The sequence below is a fragment of the Ovis aries genome, chromosome 17 (assembly GCF_016772045.2).
Source record: "Ovis aries strain OAR_USU_Benz2616 breed Rambouillet chromosome 17, ARS-UI_Ramb_v3.0, whole genome shotgun sequence".
NCBI classification, from domain to species: Eukaryota; Metazoa; Chordata; class Mammalia; order Artiodactyla; family Bovidae; genus Ovis; species Ovis aries.
In genome coordinates this window covers 15927329-15952896 of record NC_056070.1, presented here as the reverse complement: position 1 = coordinate 15952896, position 25568 = coordinate 15927329, and the positions used below count along the sequence as shown (strand labels likewise).

At 37.1% G+C, this 25568-nt stretch overlaps 1 protein-coding gene across 10 annotated transcripts in view; it reads right to left on the bottom strand.

Annotated features, from left to right (window-relative positions):
- Positions 1–19632: 19632 nt before the first annotated feature.
- Positions 19633–25568, bottom strand: part of INPP4B (inositol polyphosphate-4-phosphatase type II B) — an 887198-nt gene continuing 881262 nt past the window's right edge. For 9 of the 10 annotated variants that reach the window (XM_015101375.4, XM_060400642.1, XM_060400644.1 and 6 more), the window contains one exon: positions 19633–25528. In XM_015101375.4, coding sequence (XP_014956861.3) covers positions 25396–25528 — 133 coding nt within the window. In that variant the 3' untranslated portion in view covers positions 19633–25395. The remainder of the gene's footprint in view (positions 25529–25568) is intronic. The other variant, XM_042234317.1, reaches the window with a different exon arrangement.

Below are 25568 nucleotides of genomic sequence, written 5' to 3'. Positions count from 1 at the left end.
TTTCTTGTTCCATTTAATCCTCAGTACTACTCCATGACATAGAAATTATCACTGTTTAACAGATGAAGAATCTGAGACCTTGCTTTGGCAAGAGTCACATAGCAGGAAAGTAGAAAACTGGGATTTGATCCATCTGTCTGATCCAAAGTTATGTTATTTTCTCTATACTACAGTCTTATTTCCTTAAGCAATTAGATGAACTTACAGTGAACAAACAGGCTAGATTCTATTCTATTTTAACCCTTAAAAAAATGTCAATATTGTTTACTTCGAGTTTTACCTTATTGTGCATGCTAAGTCGCTTCAATCATGTCTGACTGTTTGCAACTCTACAGACCATAGCATGCCACGCTCCTCTGTCTATGGAATTCTCCAGGCAAGAATTTTGAAGTGGGTTGCCATGACCATCTCCAGGGGATCTTCCTGACCCAGGGATTGAACCTGCATCTCTTGTGTCTTCAGCATTGCCAGGCAGGTTCTTTACCACTAGCACCACCTGGGAAGCCCTAAGTTATTAGCATTACAAAAAGTTATGACCAACTTAGATAGTATATTCAAAAGCAGAGACATTACTTTGCCGACTAAGGTCCGTCTAGTCAAGGCTATGGTTTTTCCTGTGGTCATGTATGGATGTGAGAGTTGGACTGTGAAGAAGGCTGAGCGCCGAAGAATTGATGCTTTTGAACTGTGGTGTTGGAGAAGACTCTTGACAGTCCCTTGGACTGCAAGGTAATCCAACTAGTCCATTCTGAAGGAGATCAGCCCTGGGATTTCTTTGGAAGGAATGATGCTAAAGCTGAAGCTCCAGTACTTTGGCCACCTCATGTGAAGAGGTGACTCATTGGAAAAGACTCGGATGCCGGGAGGGATTGAGGGCAGGAGGAGAAGGGGACGACCGAGGATGAGATGGCTGGATGGCATCACTGACTCAATGGACGTGAGTCTGAGTGAACTCCGGGAGTTGGTGATGGACAGGGAGGCCTGGCGTGCTGCGAGTCATGGGGTCGCAAAGAGTCGGACACGACTGAGCGACTGAACTGAACTGAAGACCATATTTGAAATACGATGAGAAAGAGCTTATAAATAAGTTATATGGAATTTTTTTAAACAAAAAACTCCCCAGATCTTTGACATTGAATTATACTCTAAAATATATTTTCGCATCATAGTAATATTTGCTTAAATCTATACCCTAGGTATAGTTGAATGCTCTAACCAGTACTCACTGTAGGAAAAATTAGCTAGTATTTCATCAAAAGGATGTATTCCAGATGTGGCCAACACAAATGTTCAGCTCTATTTATGAATGTTCGATATGACAATCTTCTTAATTTGTGGAACAGATGTTAGAAATTATGTTTCTTTGCTGAGATGAATGGTTTTGAAGATTTGTGGATATGCTGAACCGCTGCACAGAAAGATGCGTGGCTAAGATACAAGAATCTAGTCCTTCATCCCTGACCACAGCATTGACTATCTTGATCTTACTCCTTAATGGTCCTGTGTTTAGCTAACAAATTTTTGGCCTTGTGACACAGATTAACATGGTTAGCTGGAATGGGGTCAGATTTGCCTTGAGATAAACTTTCCCTGGTAGCTCAGTGGTAAAGAATCCTCATGCCAGTGCAGGAGATGCGATTCAATTCCTGGGTTGGGAAGATCCCCTGGAGAAGGAAATGGCAACCCCACTCCAGTATTCTTGCCTGGGAAATCCCATGGACAGAGGAGCCTGGTGGGTTATAGTCTATGGGATCACAAAGGGTTGGACATGACTTAGAGACTAAACAACAGCAAAACTTTTTATGACAAGTTTTGTCAGGATACACAAGGGACTCTTTAAGTGTACAGAAGGGCTCATGCCCTTATTTCATACCTGCCAGCAACTCTATGTGCGACAAAAGTCAGTCTGAGACTTGCTTTTATCTTATAGATGCAGGGGAAAGAAAGATGTATTTTCTCACCTACCTCTAACTATTAGAAATTACTAATATTTATCAAGGGCTTCAAGACAAATGTTATTCATTTCTGTGTAGTATCTGAGCATCAACTCTCCAACTACCTGGATCAATTTTTTTCCCTTCACCATTATCACCTTTCTACCAGGAAAACATAAAGCTAGAGGTCAGGCAGGGTGCTCTTGTATCATTTCTAAACTTGTTTTTGGATGCACTTGGTCTCTGGAAAGTTTAATAGGCTTCTTGAAGACACTTCCATCTATATAACTTATAGAACCAGGCCTCCAAATGGTCTAATAAGCTCTTATTCCCTTAAAGCAAGGACTCAATCCAGAACCAAAGACCAAAATACATATAAATGTGAATAAATATCCTAGATTTAGGAGCTACTCATTCAAAGTATTCAAGGTTGGTGGCAATATCTCATAAAAATTGACAGGTATGTTCTCTCTCAACAATCCTTAGACATGGCTTTCTAAAACAGTATGTGGTCATTAAATCTAGAAAAATTACCCTCTTTATTTCTTACCTCATGGTAGTGGAGAAATGAAGAAAAGCACCGTAGACTCTTGTGATAGGAAACTTAGATTGATAGACTTGGTATTGAGATGTGAATTCTGAGCTCCATGGAAAGAAGCAATGTGAGCAGTTTTACTATCACAAGGCCTAAAGCAGATGAAATCTCACTTTATAGAAAATAATATTTAGTTAGTGTGTACTTAAACCAGTCTTACAGGTGGGAATCCTACCTAAAATTTCTGATCTGGGTAACATTTGACAAAAGAACTAACTTAGGACCCATTCGTTATTTGGAATAATATACATTTATATTATTTTTATTTTCAAAGCTCTAAATTCAAATGACTTCCCTCCTAAAGGCAGGTATTTTCTTGGTTGTACAGTGGCCAGTAAAATGTATCAGATCATAGTGAATTAAGCAGGTTTTAGTAATGAATCTCAATTGATGGGCAGAGAGAAGTTAAATGGAAAATATCTGTAGCTTGTTAGTTTTTCACTGGGATACATAGTCTGTAAAGGGCAACCTCACTCACAACATTGTTCATGACTTTGTGACTACCAATATGTAAAAAGTTTGGGAGGAGGCTGCAATAGTTGGGAACAAAATAAGTTCTGAACTCAGGCTTGGGGGCCACTTTCATATTTTTCCCTCACCAGTATAGTGACAATCGTATGAAGTAGCTATAGTAACAATAGCTGAGGATTGAATGAGTTCATCACCATAAAGCAAGTAAGTAGCCCAATGCCTGGTATGTAGTCAGTCAGTTCAGTCCCTCAGTCGTGTCCGACTCTTTGCAATCCCATGAATTGCAGCATACCAGGCCTCTCTGTCCATCACCAACTCCCGGAGTTCACTCAGACTCATGTCCATCGAGTTGGTGATGCCATCCAGCCATCTCATCCTCTGTTGTCCCCTTCTCCTTCTGCCCCCAATTCCTCCCAGCATCAGAGTCATTTCCAATGAGTCAACTCTTCGCATGAGGTGGCCAAAGTACTGGAGTTTCAGCTTCAGCATCATTCCCTCCAAAGAAATCCCAGGGCCGATCTCCTTCAGAATGGACTGGTTGGCATGTAGTAGGTGACCTATCTGTGTTTACAATAAACAAATATCTAGATTTCCTATTTCCTTTAAAAACAAATATCTCCTAGTTTTTCTATCATAAATTTGGATTTTTACAAATTTTTCTTCATGTGGTCACTGCTAAATCACATCATGGTTACTAACCCTCCATAGTGTGTGATTTTGCTGAAAGCCTCAGAGAGGCAGATAGAATGCACTGTGTATTGGCTTATAGTCAGAAATCCTGGTCTGCATTCTAACCCTGTGACTGGCAACAGACTTCTTCACTTTTCCAAGCTTCATTTGTTCACCTTACAGTGTTGGTTCTGAAAATTAAATGAGGTCAAGTATACCAAACTGCCTATCACTGAGCCAACATGTAACAGGTACTCAACAAATAAGAATTGATTCTCGCCATCTAAGGTTTATATTTTGGGGGAGTAAGAAATAGGATATGGATTTCTGTGTAGCCCATGGATTGGCACATCCCTGATATCTACTTAATAATTAAATAGTCCCAGACTTCATGAGTAAAATGTATTTCCAACTTTATTTCACAGTGTGACAAAACCTGAGTATGTGAATTTGATTGTTTTCTCACTGAAATGTCTGAAATGCTCTTCCGTACCTTATGGCTCTGCGGATGCTATTCTCTTTGTTAATGATGTCCAAGCAAACACACTGTTAAAAATAAATTGCAGGGAAGCACAGTGGGAAATGAAATTTACCAGGTGCAAGATCAAGAGGAATTAAGCACAAAAGCTCCAGCCTATATGTCTGTAAAACTGATTTGACTTAATAAGTTTAATGCAAATGGAGTTGTATTGTTTGTGAATACACACAGGCGTGTGCACACACACACACACACACACACACATGCATTTTTAACTGTATGAGTCCATCTTGCTGCTGTCCATTTAGAATTCTCATAAATAAATATAAATAAGTTGTTTTCATTTTAAAAAAAATCAGCTTTTTATCTGAAATTCAAAACTAAGCATAAATGAGCATATGAAGAGACAGACTTTTAAGAACATGGTAGATTGGGGCATGCCCAAAGACAGGTCATGGTTGCCATATTCTTCTTGGTAAAAGAAGTACAGTATCTCTTACCTTCTAGATTAAACTTGTTTGTTGGTTACTCCCTGTAAATCATTTTGTTGTAGCCACTGCTAGATTTATAACATGGAGTTTCTAGTAATCAAATTAGTTTTTCACTCCAAAGCTTTGCTATGTGATTTGGTATAAAATGTTTTAGTCTGTTCTCCTAGCTAACCCTGCATACATTTCAGGATTCAGGTTGCATATCCTCCAGCAAGTTTTCCTTTATTCTTTCTTCCTATTCAGGAACAGCAAAATGCCCTTTCCCTGTACTCTTAAATCACTTCTTGTAATTTACAAATTGTAGCTTTCTTGTCCGTCTTTTCCGTGCAACCCTGCTTGTTCTTCAGTCCAATCCCCTGCCACAATGTCTAGCACAGAGGAAATGCTTAATGCTTGTTGAACTTAATTGAATCAATTCATGGGCTATTTTGTGTAACTAAGCTTATCCCAAGGTGATTGCCAAGTTTCCACTAGTCGGAGAAGAATGTTTCATGTACAACGTCCTGAAGGAAACATTCATATTAAGAGAGTGGTGTGTTTCCATCTTCTCACTCTGATATCTATGACAGTGAAACATCTACTCAACTCATGAAAGTTGTAACATGCAACTCCCAGTGGGCTGAGTTCAGGGATGTGAGTTCTTTAGGTATGTGGAAAGTTCCACTCAGAGTTTTTGGTTTTCTGCTTTGCTAAATGAAAATAATGATTACACCTCCTTTCCTCACAGAAGGGACAAGTGTCTTGCCCAGTCAGACAAATAAAAGGTGATTTCTAAATTGGTTATAGTTCATCTTCTCTGAAAGGGTCTTTTACTTACCTGATGGTCCCATTTATCAAAATGGTAAATCTGTAAAACAAAAGTAGAAATAACAGATGACTTCAGAACTATGATTTGGTAATGCACAAAAGGTGGTTAAGAGGGAAGAAGGATGCTAGCAGATATAAAAATACAATTCCTAGTTAGTACAAGTTCAATATACAATAGATTTCTTTCATTTGGGAAACAGACATCTTATGGACATTTGTAGTTATCTTGCTGCTAAGCTGCTAAGTCACTTCAGTCATGTCCGACTCTGTGCAACCCCATAGACGGCAGCCCACCAGGCTCCCCCGTCCCTGGGATTCTCCAGGCAAGAACACTGGAGTGGGTTGCCATTTCCTTCTCCAATGCATGAAAGTGAAAAGTGAAAGTGAAGTCGCTCAGTTGTATCTGACCTCTAGCGATCCCATGGACTGCAGCCCACCAGGCTCCTCCGTCCATAGGATTTTCCAGGCAAGAGTACTGGAGTGGGGTGCCATCTTACAGAACTAAAATTAGAGGATGTATTTTTTTATTCTTTATTAGAAGACTAAAAAAAATTAAAAAGCAGTTTTAGTTGCTCAAATTCACATGGATCACATCTATCAAAAATACCATGAAGGGACTACCCTGAGGGTCCAGTGGTTAAGATTTCACCTTTCCAATGCAGGGAGCTCAGGTTTGATCCCTGCTTGGGGAGATAAGATTTCACATTCCTCAAGGCCAAAAAAAACAAAACATAAAACAGGAGCAGTATTGTAACAAATTCTATAAAGCCTTTAAAGAAAAGAATGTTTAAAATAGTATGCAAAAAGAATTCACAAAGCAACTAAAAATATCCTATTCCTAAATGATACTCAATATTCAAGGACTCCAGATCTTTTAAAATGCTATATTATTTCAGGAAAACAAGTCATTCCTTTCCGTGTGTTTTGGATCAACTGTACTAACCCCATTTAAAAATGGAAGAAACTAAGCAAAAGAGACAGAACCATTTCTGACGCAACAACACTAGTAAACCAATCGGAGAGTTAACCTATTTCCTAGTTTTACTACCTTCATAGTAGTAAGGGAGTCACTTTGCTAATTTGTTTATTTCAAAATCACACTCAGAACGAAAAGGTGTTAGAGCAAGAGTGAATTTCATTTTTGATACAAGTCTTTTCAGATAAAACAGTACACACATCATTTTAGGCCAGATGACTCTCTGTCCAAGACAAAACAAACAGACCAAAAACTCCTGAAAACTAGGAAAAAATAGTTTATCAATCCCTATACTGAAAATAATTGTACAGAGAGATTCAGTACAACAAGCAGTCTTCAGCAGGAAAAGGGGTGGCAGTGTTAAAAAAGCAATACAACCTTTCCCAATGAAGTCACTTATGCTAAGCTCCACATCACTAAGACCGAGATTTAACTTAATCACAGTTTTGGTTCCCCCAGAAATGAAATCTTACATCAATCAATCAGGAATTGTATGATCAGCTCTGATGAGGTCATTTGCCTGATAGATTCCTGCCACCTTTTAAGAGAAAGTAACTTCGCAATGACCAACCTACTTTTTGCCTAGAATAACTTCCTTGATCTCTTTCCTGTCTTTCATTTTGTATAGCTCCTCAAATCTCTCTGTCTATTGGGCTGTCCCTATTCATGTATCATGGGACAAAGCTAACAAGATCTTTAAAATTGACTCAATTGAATTTTGTTTTTAAATATATTTTTGTTGCTTTTAATTTATTTAAGAAGAAATATATTTTACTTGATACCTTAGCACCAATGCAGCCTTCTCTGATCAAAGGTCAATTCAACTCATTAAGAAGTTATTGAATGTTTAAAATGTATTAAAATTTGCATTGAAGTCTATGTTGAGCTTTCTAGGTAGTTAAAATTGTATTATATAAGAGTAACTTCTCTTTGCTAATCTTAATGACTGGATTTAATGCAAGAGCAGCAGGTGCTTTTTAGCTTTCTTGATGATTTATTCCATCGTCTTCAAATCTATTTTTTAGCGCAGCATCTGTGAGCAAAATCAATTGCATATTCCAGGCAGGTTTCTTCTTTTCTCTTTTTGAGAATTCATTATACATCTTAATATATTTAAAAAGTTTTTTGGTAGTCTCTTATTGGTTTTAGGTTCCAAGGTATTAAGAGTCAGATAATGTGTTCACTTGTTTTGTCTAAGTGCTTTTCCCCCCTTGTCCAGAACACTTTTAGCATTTGGTCTAAGCCGATCCAAAGATTTTCAACTATTATATATGCAACATGGGTGAAATTTGAATTAATTTATACAGAAAAGCTTTTTACAGTTCTCTCATTTGTAAACATTGAGTGCTCATATTCTTTAAATGGAAAAAAAAGATCCGTGCTAAAAAGGATATTGATGTAGAATCAATTTAAAGACAAAAAACCAAATGTATATTTTTCTTAAACACACAAAGTTAAAATCTAATTTCTACTGTCATCCCTCAGGTAGAGAACAAAATGTTTAATATCCTTGCAGCTTTCTCCCTCAGAAAAATATTCTAGGAAAAATAATTTTAAGAAATGCCTCAAAATTATTTTATTATTTTTATGAGAAAGGTAAGTTTTTCTCATAAGGCATATTTTCCATTAAGAATTTTATTTTTTTTCCATTAAGAATTTTAAAATCATATTTAAACTATTTTTAATTTTCTCTCAGGTATTTATATCAGATCTTTTGAATCAGCCTATTCCTACAATATTTAGAAAATATATTTACTAAAAAGATTTACAAACAGAGAAATAATTCAAATAAAATTCTCATACAAATCTTCTTAGATGGTCTGACAGTTTTAAAAAAGATGAGTGATAAAGTTTGTGCTAGAAAAAAAGTCACTTCGTCTATTATCTGTTATGACATTTAAACTAAGAATTTGAACAAGAGTTATTTTTAAGTGAGATTTTAGGGAATTAATATGTATCTTCATTTCCTGTCCATGTTCTGAACAAATTAGGAGGTAGACAATGAGCCAGGTGTCAGAGATAGAAGTACTGAATTTTTTCTAAATTCTGAGGTAGTTTTAGACTTACAGAAGAGTTGTTAAGGTGGTACAGAGTTCCCACACAGCTCCTCCTGACCCTTCCAAATGCTAACCTCTTACACAAACATGGGTACAACACTGTTCACTAAAGCAGAGACTTTATTTACATTTCCCAGCTTCGGTTCCAGGATCCAACCCAGGATCCCACACTGCATTCAGTGCCATGCCTAGTCACTTCTATCACAGCTCTCTGTGTTCCTTTGTAACTCATGAACTTGGCAATCTGAAAGGTACTGGTTAGGTATTTTGTGATCGTCTGATAGTTTTTCTCTGTTGGACTGAGTATATAGATTTGAGGAGTACCAGAGGGGTGACATACCCATACAACAGTTTGTAAATGATATGGATATATTTTATTGCGAATGACCATGGGAGTAACTGGGCTTCCCTGCTGGCTCAGTTGGTAAAGAATCCACATGCAATGCAGGAGGCTTGGGTTTGATCCCTGAGCTGGAAATGGAAACCTACTTCAGTATTCTTGCCTGGGAAATCCCATAGACAGAGGAGCCTGGAGGGCTACAGTCCAAGGGGTCACAAGAGTCAGAGACGACTTAGCAACTAAATCACCACCACCACCACCATGAGAGTAATTGCTAATGATGACTTTCTGCAGTCTTTTCTCCTATATCCATCAATTGGCATTTTTTGTTAGGCTAAGTTGCTTCTTTTCCTTCATTCATTTATTGATGCAATCATTTATTTTTATCTCATGTTTATTTCATTCTGAGGCTCATAATTTAATACTATCATTATTTACTTTGTATTTCTAATTTTTCCAACTGTGGGCAGGATTGTTCAGGTTGACTTTTGTGTTCTCCTGATATTTTCCTGCTGTGTTGATTTTGATTTTTGTTCTTTGTTTTAATTTGTGTTTGTCTTTACTTTCTGGCACCTCAAGATGGTCCGGGTTCATCTGCACTTTCCCTGCCCCCCACCCTGGAGAAAACATTTATTCAAGTAATCTTGCTTCCTTTTATTAGAAAATGAAATTTAGAAACCAGTATCTAGGTGTGTTCATTGCTACTGGTATATGACTTCTCAGTGGTCTTAGTGCATAGAGTCTACATTTCCTCAGAAATGCATATATGCATACTTTTTCAGGCACATACAGAAATCTGCATTTCTATGTCCACCTACCTGTGTGTGTATATCTGTACATGCATGTAGGCTTATGTGTACATGTAGCTGTGGTGGTGGTAGTTTAGTCACTAAGTCATGTCTGACTCTTGTGACCCCACAGACTGTAGCCTGCCAGGCTCCTCTATCCATGGGATTTCTCAGGCCAGAATACTGGATTGGGTTGCCATTTCCTTCTCCAGGGAATATTCCTGACCCAGGGATTGAACACACATCTCCTACATTTCAGGCATTTTCTTCTTATCACTGAGCCACCAGGGATTATGTGTATGTTTATATGCTTATAAAGATATATATATATACATATATAAAACATTAAATTATACTGATGGTTCTGATTCCAGTCTACTACTACAGGGTTTATTTTATCCTTTCTCTTTCCTTATTTGTAACTGTCTTCTCAGGGAGAAACACAGCTTTCATCATCTACAATTTATTTATTTGTTCAACCACAGTTTTGTGAATACTTCTGGGATGACTATATTACCACCAGAGGGTTTTTAAATGAGTCAGCATGGCATATTAAAAAACTCCAAGCTCTCTATATTTCACTCTCAATTTTACTTCCCAAGTTATATCCATCCATATTGCACAAAATTCTATAAGATTATTTAATAAGAATCAATAATAATGTAAAAGTGAGCCGATATAAAATGACAACAAATAAAGATGTCCACATTTATTTCCATTACTAAATTCCCAGGGAGATTTAAAATCTACAAATGAAATCCTCTTGTAACTTACAATACTAAGATGTCAAAATCGAAAGAATTTTAAATGGAAAATTCAAATCATCTTGTCCTTATGAGTTACAAAGCTAGGAGTATTTAGGGCTTCACCAATTCATTATATGCTCAGTTTTAGCCTAAGGGGTTTTTGCATCTGGGCAAAGTTGCAGTTTCTTCAGCTGCTATAATCTAAGCAATTTTGGCAGGGAATATTTCTTTCATAGCCTGAGTTGTTTTAGTTTAATGCCAGATCTCTCAGAGTCTCAATTTTAAAGCATCCAGAGTTAACAGTGGATACATAGACAGTTGTCAGTGACCTGCGCTTGATTGAAATGCAAGTTTCTCCCTGCCCCTAAGTCAGCATTTAGAACTCACTGTTGTCCATACAGAAACTCAAATGGCATTTAAAGACAAAAAGATAGATGGTGAAAATCGAGATTTTAATCAGCGTACCCATCTGGAGTTCATGATCTATGAAGTTAAACTCAATTAGAAGCTTTCTTCTTTTAAAGAGTAGTTAACCGGATCTGAATATAAAATTACTACATCTGTGTAAAAATGTACCACTGTATCCTTTCTCCTCTCTCAGAGAATGATTGAGACATTGCTGCAGTTTTACAATTGTTTTTACTTTTCAATAGACCTTATATTCAACAGCAGTTTTCAGTTCACAGCAACGTTGGCGGATATGGAGATTTCTCAGATACCTCCTGGCCCCACACATGCACAGCCTCTCCTATAGACATCTTTCTTCACAGTGATCCACCCGATGAACCTGCATTGAGACACCGTTATCACGTAAGATCATGCTTTACGTTAGAGTTCGCGCTTGGTGCTGTGCAGCTTTTTGGATTGTGGCAAAGGCACAGTGGCACGTGCCCACCACTACTGTATTATTCAGAACAGTTTCATTGGCCCCAACCCTCTGTGCTCTCATCTTCCTCCTTAACTCCTGGCAGCCACTTATCTTCTTACAACTATACTTTTGCCTTTTCCAGAATATCATATAGCTGGAATCATTCAGTATATACCCTTTTCAGACTGGCTTCTTTCACTTCGTAAGACACATTATTCCAAGTATTTGCTTGATAGTTCATTTCTCTTTAAGGTTATAAATTATTAAAAATTATGTTTTCTTCATTTTATATAGATTATGGGTTTTGACAAATGCCTAGAGTGTTCTATATATTACCACAGCCAAGTTGTAGTATAGTTCAATCTCCTCCAAAAATTTACTCATGTTATCTTTTTGCAGTCAGACCCTCTTCTCACACACAGTTCTTGGCAATCACTAACCTCTTCTCGTCAAAATGCCTTGAAGCTTACAGTATGCGGTCTTTGGGATCTGAATTTTTCTAAATTAGCACAATGAATTTAAGATTTATCAGTATTACTGGACAGGGAAGTAGTATGTTCTTCTGTGCTGTTGAGTAGCATTATAATGTGTGAATGTATCAGTTTTTTTCTATCCATTCGGTGATTGAAGGACATCTGATTTGTTTTCAGGTTATGGCCATGATAAATTTCCCATAAACGTGCACAGGTTTCTATGAACATGCGCTTTTATTTCTCTCGAGTAAATGCCTAAGAATGAGATGGTTAAGTTATGTAGTAAACTTATGTTAACCTTCTCTGGTGGTTCAAATAGTAAAGAATCCGCCTGCAAGGCAGGAGATCTGGGTTTGATCCCTGGGTTGGGAAGATCCCTTGGAGGAGGGAATGGCTGCCCACTCCAGTGTTCTTGCCTGGAGAGCTCCATGGCTAGAGGAGCCTGGCGGGCTACAGGCCATGGGGTTGCAAAGAGTCAGACACGACTGTGCAACTTTCCCTTTCGTACTATGTTAACTGTATAGGAAACTGTCAAACTGTTTTCCAAAGAGGCTGCATCATTGTGTGTTCCCAGCAGCAGCCACATGAGAGAATTCCAGTTGGTCCACATATTTGAGCATCTTATGGTGGTTTCAACTTGCATTTCCCTAGTGATTAATAATGTTGAGCATCTTTCTATGTCATTTTAGCCATCATGTATCTCCTTTGGTAAGGTGTTTATTCAAACATTTTGCTCATAATTTTTTTAATTGAGTAGTTTTTTTCCACCTATTGCTGAGTATTGTTACTAGATAATTTTTTAAGTACACATTCTTTGTTTGCTATATGATGTACATATATTTTCCCCAAATCTGTGACTAGACTTTTCCTTCTCTTAACAATGTAAAATGAAGAGCAGAAGTTTCTAATCAATAAAATTCAATTTTTAAATTCTTTTTTATGATTTGTTCTAATGATATAATATATAAAAATTCTTTGCCTAACCCAAAGTCAAAAATATTTCCCCTATGTTTTATCTAGAAGTTTTATAATTTTATGTTTTACATTTACATTTTGAGTGAATTGTTGTTGAAAGTTTAAGGTATTCATGAAAGTCTTTTTGTATGAACATCCAATTGTTCCAACACCATTTATTGAAAAAAATCTTATTGACTTAACTTTATATCTTTGTAAATGGTACTTTGATTGCATTTACATTGATCGTTAGGAATACAATTAATTTTTGTCCATTGGCTTGGTGTTCTGCAAGTGTGTTAAATTCACTTTTACTTCTAGTTTTCAGTGTAGATTCCACTGGATTTTCTACATAATTGATCACATTGCTTGCAAATAAAGATGGTTTAACAACTTCTTTCATAACGGGGTGTCTTTTGTTTATTCTCCTTGCCTTGTTGATCTGCTCAAAACTTTAGAAAAATTTTCAGAAGTAGTGAGAGCAAATGTGCTTGTCTTATTCCTGATCTCAGAGGGAAAGAATGCAGCTTTTTACCATCAAGTAAAGTATTCACTGTAGATTTTATATAGATGCTGTCTATCAGTTGAAGAGTTTTCCCTTGTACTGCTAGTTTTACGATAGTTATTTTATTTTTAGGAAAGAATTTTGCATTCTGTCAAATAATATATGAGATGATCATATAGCTTTTCTTCTCTAACTTTGTTAATATGATTAACAATATGATTAATATGATTGATAATTATACTGATTCATTTTCAAATATCAAACTAGGTTATTTCTGTGATAAATCCCACTTGTCTTGATTTGCTAAAATTTTGTTTAGAAGCTTTCCATCACTTTATGAAAGATGCTGGTCTGCAGTTAATTTTGTCATATTGTCTGGTTTTGATATCAGGATAATACTGGCCTCATGAAACAAATTAGGGAATACCCCTTCCTATTCCAGTTTCTGAAAGAAAATGTCACATCTGTAGGTACATGAATATCAGAAGAGAGAGGCTAACCTATGGATATCCCCACACCAATCGAAACAGTGTATGAATTGTATGTGTATGTGTATGATCAGTGTATGAATAACAATTTGTACAATGTGTAATGAGAGACCACAGATATTTTCCTAGACGATATTGCTCACTAAAAACATGAAACAAACGTGAAAGGTTGTTTAGTCCTCCGTTTTCTTTCTCTTTAAAGGCAAATCAATTCAAGTCTGAGCACTTTTCTTTAGACATAAGTCAGGGACCTCTGAAATAAAAAATATTCCAGAGGTGATGCATTCAGCTTCCTTTCAGGTGACTTCTCTCCTTGTTCATGAAGCTAACAAGTGAAAGGCATAGAGTCATGCTATCTTCAGTTAACATGGGGGAAATGGAAAATAACAATGAACTGATTCACTCGGGGTTAATGGCAAATCCAGACCTCATTAGACCTCTTGCCTCTCACTGTGGTGTTATAGTTGTTTCTTCAGTTATATTTATTTCAGTGAAATTGCTTTTCATTTTTATCTTACTAGTGACTTTAGAATCAATCTCCAAGATAAAATGCAATTTTACAGTAAAGTAATTCTTATCATAAAGCAGGTTGCTTTTACTATAACCCAAACCTTCAATGTTAAAGTTCCTGAAGGCTTGGTCTTATGCTTTTTTCTTACTATACTTACTCCCCAGTTGAAATGGAAGTCCGTTTCCCTACTGGCTTTTCCTCTTGGGAATTAATCCTTTCCAGTGTCATATAAGGGCTGCTCAGATGACTCAGATGGTAAAGAATCCACCTGCAACGCAGGAACATCATGTTCAATCCCTAGGTTGGGAAGATCTCTTGGAGAAGGAAATGGCACTACACTCCAGTATTCTTGCTTGGGAAATCCCATGGACAGAGGAGCATGGCAGGTTACAGTTATGGGGTCTCAAAGAGTCAGACATGTCTTAGCGACTAAACAATAGCAACACATACTATAGAAAGGGATGGAGATGTGTCCATTTCACCTGCCACAGAGGTAGAGAGGGGCACAAAGGGGTCCCTCAGAGTCTCCACCCAAAATACACTGACTGAACAGAGTCCTTTTGGGGACTGATAGAATCGTTGAGAGAGAAAGGATTTCTTTCTTCTTGTGAGATGTATGCTGAAAATACCGTACTGGCAGAGACTTTCTGGAAAATTGCACTAAGACATGGGAAAGAATAGCAAAAAAAAAAAAAAACCAAAAACACAACAACCATGATGGGAGGGGGTAGAGTGAGAGAGAGAGGTTGAGATAATGCAAATCATCACTTAAAGATTTAAACATCCTACAGCAGATGTGCCTATAACTCAACCCCTGTTCTTTTCCAGTTTGAGTCAAGAAATTGCCTTTTCTTTTAAGCTAGTGAAAATTTTTTGTCACTTTCAGCCACCAAGTGCTGACTACTATTCTGAGTGTTTCTATTCATTTACTCATGATGACAGCTTACACTGTTCCTCGAGTCCCACTTTCAACTCTCCCTGGTTCCACGTCCATGAATTCCATACTTGAATCTCGGCTTGGATTGGAGGAATTAGGCTGCTGAACTTGCCATGTTCAAAGCCAAACAACTGGCTTCCCCTCAAACCTACTCTTGTTCTCCTTTTTTTTTTTTTTCATCTCAGTATGTTACCATCACTTTTCAGTGACTCAAGTCAGAAATTAAACTCACCTTAATTACTTGGTCCCTGTACTCTCCCCCACTGCCAGGCCATCAACAAGACTAGCCATTCTTCCCAAATATTGCATGAGTTACTGTCTCTACTTTTAATTTTTACTGTCTCATCCCAGTCCAACACCATCACTTATTATATTGTAATATCCTTCCAGTGACCTCATACTTTCAGTTTTGATTTCCTATAATCCAGCCTCCACAAGCACCTGGAGTCAGCCTTTAAAAATATAAACTTAAGTCACTTTGATCTCCTGCTTGGAACCTTGTAATTTCTTCTAATTGCACATAAAATAGAACTTAAATCCTTTTTCCATAACTTTAATCTTGCATTCTCCATGCCCCATACTCCGTGGTTCTGGCAATGGTTTTACTACACTGTTCGTCTCTATCTTCCTTTGGTTGGATAATTCTCCTCCTTTACAGCTTGACCACCTTTTATAAATCACTTATACCATTATTCTCTGTCAAAATTCCTAGATCATTTACTTCATATCATACAGATCACTCATAATCAGTTATTGTCATTGTTTGGTGGCTTTATTTTTGTCTACCCTTCATCACTAGCCTGGACTGTGAACTTCATGAATTTTAGGCCCATGTCTCTTGTCTACCCCTAAATACCTGGTACCCACCTTGTCTGCCAGCTACACAGACACTCAAAGTATCTTTTGATTGTTTGTTTTAAGATTCTTTGATGTGGGCCATTTTTTAAAAGTCTTGTATGAATTTGTTATAATATTCCTTTTTTTTAATGTTTTGGGTTTTTGGCTATGAGGCATGCGGGATCTTAAATCCCTCACCAGGGATCAAATCTGCACCCCCTACATTGGAATGTGAAGTTCTAACCACTGGACTACCGGGAAATCCCTGCAAATGATCTTCTGAATGAATGAAAGATGGAAAAAATTAACATACAAATGAATGAATGGCTGGCACAGGGTAGATTACAGAAGACTTTGAACAGTGGAGACTAATTTCCTTTACAGTTATATGAGAAAATAGCTTTAGAATAAGAGACATAGGAAATTCCACTTTGAGCTATAGCTTTGGAAATGGTGAGATGAATGGAAATAGCCTCAGAGAAAACCTGGGAGAAAATCTGGGTGTCTGAGTGTGAGTGTGTGTAACTCCTAGTGTATATATGTATGGAGGATAAACTGCAGGAGATAGAAAATAAGCCTTGGAAGATAATAAAGATATTCCAAATCGTCGATTTCACTGAATATCAAACTTCATTTAGTTTGAACAGAACTATAGTCATGAAGGTGGATGGAGAATGCATGTGAAGAAAATAGCTGTGGCTATGAAGGGGGAAGTAGAAGATTTGAGATAGATGGCGGTAACATGGACAGACCCTAGTGACAAATGGAATATTATATGTCAACAGAGATAGGAGACTTAAAGCTGGTTCAAGCTTGTCAACCTTTGTGACAAGGATACAGATTCTGTTAGCAGAGACAGGAATCCAGGGAGTGCCGTGTGTAAATTGGGAAGATGGCGATGATATTAAATATATCGTAAAACATATACATACAGAAATAGGCAGCAGCTACTTGGAAAAGGTGGTGCTGAATTCCACCTGAAAAATTAAAGACAAATTAGTTAATGAGCAACAACTTCTACAGAGGAAAATGTATTGAATAAGTTCTATAGGCTGAGGGCATCAACCAGAGTTCAGTGCTTGAAATGGAATCCTATCATCTTTAACAGAAAACAATACAGTATGTGCAATACGGGGAATTTGACAATTATCATTGGAAAGTTTAGAGGAACTTCATGTCAGAAGAGGATTCTTATCAGGTTCCTAACATCAAGCCCCTTTGATCCAGCCGTCAGGAACCACACCAGCCCATAAGCTAGAAAAATGCTATTGTTATGGTGGTCACCATGCTGAAGATACAGTCATTGCCACTGGCAAGCTGCAGAATTGACAACAGATGTGGAAGTCCACCTGCACTTATTCTCCACTTGGATGTGTCTGTGTGTCCACTTAGGTTCACAAGAGGTCAACACTTCCCATCCCTTGCTGTCTTCCTTCCACTTTCCTGAAATGGCATTGGTGGGTGTCATTGGCAGAACCTGTAGGATACCCTGAAGTCTCATGGGAAGGGAGCTGAGGAAATGTAGTTTTTAGTCTTCTGGCCCTTGTTTTCCAGCAAGTGGGATTTCAGGGGCCTAAACCACAGTGGAAATGGAGGCTAACGGCCAACAGAGAAGACCCAGCACAGCGAGCATGTGGCATAGGGCTAAACATACTTGTTCTCACTCACTTTTCATTGAGAAATACTGCGTTAAGTCATACTGTTGAGACAGGTCTGGGATCTGGGACCCTTTGATGCAGTGCTGCAATGCTTGGAGCTGGACACTACTCTCCATGAGCAACAAAATACAAAGAAACTGAATGGGACTAAAAATAACTGTGCATGCACAGTTAGGACAAATTCTGGACAAAGACACAAAGATTCCAAAATACCTACTACCATTTTCAAGAGTCTGGAGCAAAAGCAGGGTACTGTGCATGCCCCCTGCACTCACCACCACCAGAGGGGTGGGCAAAACATCTAAGCCACCCCTCCAGCCAGCCCCCTGGACACACCCCTATCCTCACACTGTTTAAGAAACCACCTCAATCCCCCTGAGGAACAAGCAAGCAGGAGAACATGTTGCTTGCGCCAGCTCCCCCTTGTTGCAGCGGGGCCCCCAGTAAAGCCTTGCCTGAATTCGTCTGGCCTCTGATCAATATATTGATTAAGGAGGCCAACAACCTTGGTCAGTTAACACTATAGCCCTTATTTTACAGATAAGGATGTGAAGACAGGGAAACGTTAAGTAACTTGACATCTGTCTGCATTACACGTCTGCATTTAACAAAGTAGGGGAATCAGATTTGCATCCAGGTATCCGGCCTCAAAAGCCGACATTCCTTAGCTCTGTCCTAGAATTTTCTCCTTAGAAATAATAATTAAAGACCGCAAAGGAGCACATTTTGAATGAGAAAAGAACAATACTGAGTGCAGACCTCGGGCAATCCTTCAATGTAGGAAGCAAGCAGAGGAAACAGATCACTTAAATTCAAAGGTGAATTATCACCAAGAATGTGGTGGCTTATGATCTATCTGTTTGAAACCTGAGAAGTTATCACTCTAGGCAAGAAGCAGATCATCAGCCTCACTGCTATTGTTTAATTCTGAAATGAAGGGCTATAGCAATAAACTCATGGCTTAGGAGAGAAGGGAACTTTTGGTAGCTCAGTGTCATATTCTTGGTATTCATCCCAGTGTGCTTTCCTCTCTCATTTTAACTTCTCAGTTAAAATTTATTTAAAAATCTATTCTTGGGTCAGCCTTACTCATCAGGACCGTTGAGAGAACAGAGAACTCAGTTTTTGTTGTTATAGGGAGCCACAGAAGCATGACCATGTGCTGGGATTTTATGGGTGCTGGCTGAACACGCTCCAGCTATATCCACCTACCCTCCTAACTTCCCTCTCAATAGCTCTGGAACATATTTTCTGAGTCCCTTGTCCTCTGACAGTCATGTGTGTATGTCATTTACAACACTCAAAGAACCTTTGCATGGGTGTTTAAGAGAAGAGTATTCTTACTTCACTCACGCAACCCTACTGGTTTTATGGCAGGTAGCATTTTGCTACAATTTGCTATGAATGGTTTCACCATGGAGCTATCTCTAGTATTGTTCCTGATCAGATGTAGAAAGATGCATTAGTATGAACACATACTGATGATAATAACATTACTAAGAGTTTCTTGCTACAGGATCAGATATGCTCTTGAATTCTCCAGATGGTAAAACTCCTTTCTTTCTTTACATGTAGTCAACAGTCTCATTTTAACTTTTTTTTTTTTTTTTGCTATAGCATGGAATTAAAACTCTTTGGGATTTACCTTCTACCATCAACTGCTATAATGAATTATAATCGATAAGATCCAAAGAGCCAATAAGGAAAAGGTATCTTATGTGCTCAAATGACTAATATAATCAGTATTACAAAGATCAGTGATTTGCCCAAAGATGAAACATCTGGTTCTTGCATCTTTTAAAATTATAGTTGATTTTAGTCCCATAGAACAGCAACCCTGAAAGATGCATTCTGCTATTAATAGTTATTAACCTGGTATCAATGTAAAATTTGCACTGCAATTAAACGTCATCAAAAAATTAGTCTATTTTCTTTGAAATACTATTTAGGCTATGCTTCTGCTATTTTAATAAAGTTTTAGAGATTTCTACATTGACAAAAATGAAAAAAATGTATAATTTGATATTTGAAATGAAAAAGACAGAAACATAAAAAATAAAAATCACATTTATTAAAAAAATATACACACAATGTACAATGAATATGGTTTACACAGAACAATAAAACAAAATGATATTTCTTCAAATGACAATATAAAGTGATCTAACCTATTTGTGCCTCATTTCCTAGGACTACACATTATTGGTTGATCTGGAATATATATTTAACATGAAAAGAAAACAAATGCAAATGTTTCAGCTAAGTACCACAAGAATCTGAAAATCACATATTAGGTTAAATAAAATAATAAAATATCCACAAGAGTGTATGTGTACAAAGGATTGCACATGTGATGTGAAATGGGAGTGTATATACAGTTACAGAAATGTGGCATCTGCCTTTTAAAATCTGAAAGCTCCATGACATGAAATGGCATTTAATATTTATAGTGATATAAAAGCATCATAAGAGCTACTAATATGTAGATAATATAGTAATCTTGCTAATATTTGAGTCAATACTGCCTGCCAGTCAATAAAATTGCACCAAGTCATCAGTAAAGATGTACTGTTGAGCTGCGCCCTTGTGTGACCTTAGAGTGTTCTGATAATTTAGGGAGACTGTGAATGTTTCATACCATGAGTATGAAAGTGCAACAGCTTAAAGAAAGATGAAAAGATAAGTGACTTTGTGGTAACGAATCCACCTGCCAATGCTGGAGTTGCAGGAGACATCCCTAGGTCAGGAATATCCCCTGGAGGAGGAAATGGCAACCCACTCAAGTATTGTTACCTGAGAAATCCCATGGACAGAGAAACCTGGTGGGCTACAGCCCACGGGATTGCAGAGAGTTGGACATGACTGAGCAACTGAGCACAGCATGAAAGATAAGCAACATATGGTTTATCGGGCAACAACGCTTGTAGTGGGTCTTCTCTCCTTTAATGTTCAGTCTCTCTGGGTGCTATACTTCACTGTGAGTCATGTTTTCCTCTAAATCTAAAATTCTGACTATTCATGCAATTTATAAAAGTTCATGCTCAGGAGAGCTGATGGCATGTACATATTTTAAGTTAATACTACCTTACAATATTTTCCTACCTCCTTGATACTAATAGCCAGATATGATTTGTTTCTTTGACATCAGAAATGCTTTAGATTTCCTCTTATATGCTTAGAAATAAAACTAAGAGTGTTTAATCTGCACTATAACTCAGAAAGAAAAAAAAACAAATTTCCATACCTTAACTTTATACCTAACTGGCCTGCCATATTTTATCTAAAACATTAACTGCATTTTTCTGTTCTTGAAGTTTTTTCTAGAGATAACATCTGTTTGGAAAGTTGTACCTTAAATTTCTTCCAAAGAAACAAAAGATCTAATACATTGGTAGTTTCTTTATAAAGTAATGAGACATAAATATGGAAGGAAAAAAGCAAAACTCTTGCAGATTGCAGCTGGGCTAAATGAATGTGGATTCTGTGAATTTACCTAAAATTGTCAATCCACTATACAACTCTCAGCAAATTATTTCCTTCAGTAGCACATAGTCTGTAAAGCCTCCAGCTACTAGAGATGCCTTGTATTCAATATATTTGCTTCACTCTGCAACTGTTGATCACAGTTTTTCTCAGACCAGTTTCTTGAACTTGCGATGAAAGTTGATTTATTTCTCAAAAGATTATAAAAGGAGGCCTGTATGTTGAACTAAGCCACTGATAGACCATCCTGTTTGGAATCAAACACCTAGACATTTGTGTGATTTAGCATACTGCCAGAGCTTAATTTGTTTAATCTAACAGTTTGGTTTCCAATTGAGCTATATTTATTAGAATCTGGGCCTGGTAGTATGTTACTGCTTTTCCAGCTTTTAGCAAATGCTAAAATTATAAACTTAAAAACTGATATTGAAGTGCATTTTTAGTGATTTTCTAATTAGGCTAACATTTCCTTGAATTTTGCCTGAAGTTGTTCTTGCTTACACAAAAGCTGCATTGCTAAAATTTCCCTTGCAGAACATCATAGATAATTTTTATCTATTTATTTTTGGAAATTTCACTTTTTGGCCACACAGTGGGGCATTAGTTCCTTGACCAGGGATCCAATCTGTGCTCTGCGAATTGGAAGCATTGAGTCCAGTGGAGTGGAGCAACTGGCCCACCAGGGGAGTCCCACAGAAATACATTTTTAAATTAATTATTATGACTGTTTTAAATATGAATAAACATAAACAGCAAATATTACTTATAGTCTAACAGGAGTCTTTAAAGAGGGCATAAACCAAGACAAAACTATAGCCATCTGAAGGTGACTACACTTAGTATCATTTTAGTAATACTGCTTCCAACTATGATTATTTTCTGGAGAAAAAGTGATGGTGGGATCCAGTTTTGTGCTGGTCAATGTTTAACAAGTGGTTTTCCAGGAATTCAAAGTATGGGTTGGTAGCATTTGGCAGTTTCTGGGGTATAACACCCACCATGGTCAATTTCAGGCTACCTATGTGATGTTACTGCATGCAGAGTCAGGAAGTGAAGCCTGGTTAGCATATTAGAAATATCATGTTTCCGCTGGACAGATACATTTGGCATAAATAACCTCAGCAGCAGATATAAATAGCATAATATAGTAAAATATTTAGCCTGCATTATGCTTTATCATTTTTAATAAGATTTATTCAATTGTGTTCTATATTTAATATTTAATGATGGTTGTGTTTTGAAAACTGGCTTACAGAATTTAATGGTCAGGTATTGCGAGTCAGGACCAGCCAGTTTCTAGCACACCACTATTATTCTCCTCTCAGCACCTAGCAAGCTTTGCATAGGAGGGGATTGGGTTTGCTTGGGAAGAAAATTCTAGGCAAAATACCATACTTAGTTGAGAGAAAAAAGGGAAGTATCTCCCACCCAGATGCTTCCTTTTAAGACCTCACATCCTCAGAATAAGAGGTCATAGTCTTATAAAGTAAAGACTGGAGCTTAGTTACCTGGAGTCCTGCTCTCACTGGGCAGCTGGTCATTTCAGTACAATCTGTCAGCAGGATCAGACAGCTGCTCTGACTCATGGGATTACTGGATTGACCAAACTATTTACATCAAAGGATTGTTTGGGCAGAGTGTTGACAAAACCCAAGGTAATATTGACAAGAAAGGAACAATCGCACAAGAAATAAATGCAAGTGTACATCTAAAATATGGGTCTGCTTCAATAAAATATTTCAAACTTTATGTTCAGCTGTTCTGCAGAGCATTTTGCAGGCTCTGGATCTTTGGTCACTGGGTCAAACACAAATAGGATTGCACTTTCCCTTGTTTTTAAGTATGCTTTCTGTAGGACTTTGTAAATAGCTAATACTAAAGTGTTATCTACTTTTGATGACATCAGAGGGCAAGCATGTTTTTGAGCAAAAAAATTATCTTGTTTGGAAATGTTTTCTTGGTTCAGTGTCTGGCTCAATGTGATCTCTTAAAACAGAATGACTGGTGCATCTTTTTAAGTGAAAATGGAAGCAGAAAAGCATGAGTGAGCCTGTGTTTGTACAAAAGAGCTTTTAAAACTTTTTGTATAACATTTTCTCTTTGATTTAGAAAGGTTCAGTAATTTAAGAAATAATGAAGTAGTTTTCCAAGGATACTTGAAATATCTCTTAGGAAAGGGGTGACATTATTGTCGCTACGAAAAAACATTTGCTTGATGAAATCTACTTTTAGAATATGAACAAATATAGGTTTCCAATAGGGGAATGCAGAAAACTATGTTAATAATAAATGAGAAAATACATTACCTTCATTTCTATTACAGTAAGTTCTACTCTTTGAGAACTTCTATAATAGTACTTCATAAAAAAAAAAAAAAAAAACAACTGAAATGTCTTCCACAAATAGAAAACCCTACTGTTGGTTTTCTGGTTAATAAATATTCTTTTCATATTTTAATCAAGAGGTTTCATTTTTAAAAATACAAACAAAAACTATTGTTCATAAGAATATTTACAAGATGATAAATCACTTAAGGAACTCAAGACTGCTATCTGATATACTGAATGTGGCTTCTCAGTTACTTAAGGGAATTATTGTCATACCAACCGTTTTACCTTAAATCCAAAGGGATAATGAAAATAACCACAAATCTTACCATTTTTAAATGAAACTGAACAATTTAAAGATCACATTTACTCATTGAAATTGAGAATGAGGTATAAAGGAGAACAAGATAACCTGTCCATGAATAGATCCATAGCACACAGCATCTTTTCATGAAAAAGGCTGTAAATATTTTGACAACTGCCTCAAGTATAATGCCCACAAGTCCTTAACTAAAGTAACAGATTGACAATTCTAGCATTAAAAGCCTCAGAGGGTTATTTAAAATTGCAGCAATTTGAAAAGCCCAACATGAGCCTGGAGATCTGTTTGGAATCTCTATTTCAATAGGTATCTTTGTTGAGGAGCTATCATATCAGCTAGGAAAGCTACAGATGATTTGCTGAATGTGGTCATCATTAAGAGGTATCTATGTAACAGGTCTCCGGCATTTCCAAGGGAGGTTCATGCTCTGGATCGCATGCTCCTCTGATAAGAATGGAAAACATATAAATTCTCAAAATATGGAGAAAATAAATGTCATTTGTTTAGACCTGTGTACTTTCAGTTTCAATTACAGCAATACATGCCAAGGCCTATTTAACCAGTATCCTTCCCAAATTTTCATGTATCTATTAAGGGGGGCAATTTACAGATCAGATAAGCCACAAGCTACAAGGTAAGAAGGGATTGTAACCAGGGTTCTAAAATCATCTAGCTGAGTAACTGGGGACATATCTTCCTTGTACTTTAGCCATTTATAATATTTATAATGTTATACACGATGATCTCTAAGGCAATGTCTGATTTGTAGTTTTAGGAAACTTATGGTGTTATTTTACCAAGTAAGGGCAAATTTGAAATTTAGGAGAAATAATTGTTTTGGTTTATCATTAATTATGGTAGCATAAGTTTTAAAAGGTTCATTCACATATACTAATCTATGCCAGGCAATGCATAGTTACATCACTGATTGAGACATATTAAGATAAATGCTAGAAAACACCTCAAAGATATTTTACAGTCTTTCATGAACTTGACTACATGAAGTTTAGGCTGATGGGGCAAATCAATCCAAGTCAGAGTTTTGAAAAGATACCATGTTTTCAAAAAGTATTTTTATTGCTTTATTAACACTGTCCATCAACATTTTTAGAAGGACTGGTCACACCTTCACAGGATGACAGAGTCTTTACAAGCACATAGGAACTGCTTCTGTAGTCAGGTTCACAAGTTAACACTCCCTAATTTCCATTCACTAGAAAAATATTTTTAAAGCCCACAAATGGGCTCTCAGGTTGTATATGAGAAAAGATGGGAAGTATCTCAAAGCCTCTCTCCCCTGGATACTCTCCTATCATCGCTTTGGAGTGAGAATGCCACTCTCTGAATCCCACCTCCAGAACCCCTGAAGCAACTTAGGTTTTTCTCAGAATGTCTTTCATTAAAAATCCCATGAATGAAATGTACACTTTTTGAACTGATCTCAACCAGCGAGAATCAATACATAGAAGCTTGGAACTAGAAACACAATATGATTTAAGATTTGTTTAACGGATTTCTTTCAGAGTCATATGCTGATAACTCACTCAAGCAATCCCTATATCTGGGTGAACATTCCTGATCATCCCCTTCCACAAATTCATAACAATGAAAACAGAAAAACGGTGGAGATTTTCCATCGGAAGCGTATTTGTGTTCCTGTTTATTTACATGTTGGTAAACTTAGGTGTCAGCTTTTCCATAAGTCCCCTCTGGAGGTCTGTAGTACTTGGGGAAAGCCATCAGCTGTAGCATGTTGAAAGCATACTTTCTGCATTTGATATTCTTCAGTACATTTTCTATGCGGCATCCTTCTCTGGTGAAAGGGGAAAAAGCACAACTTCATGAAACACAGA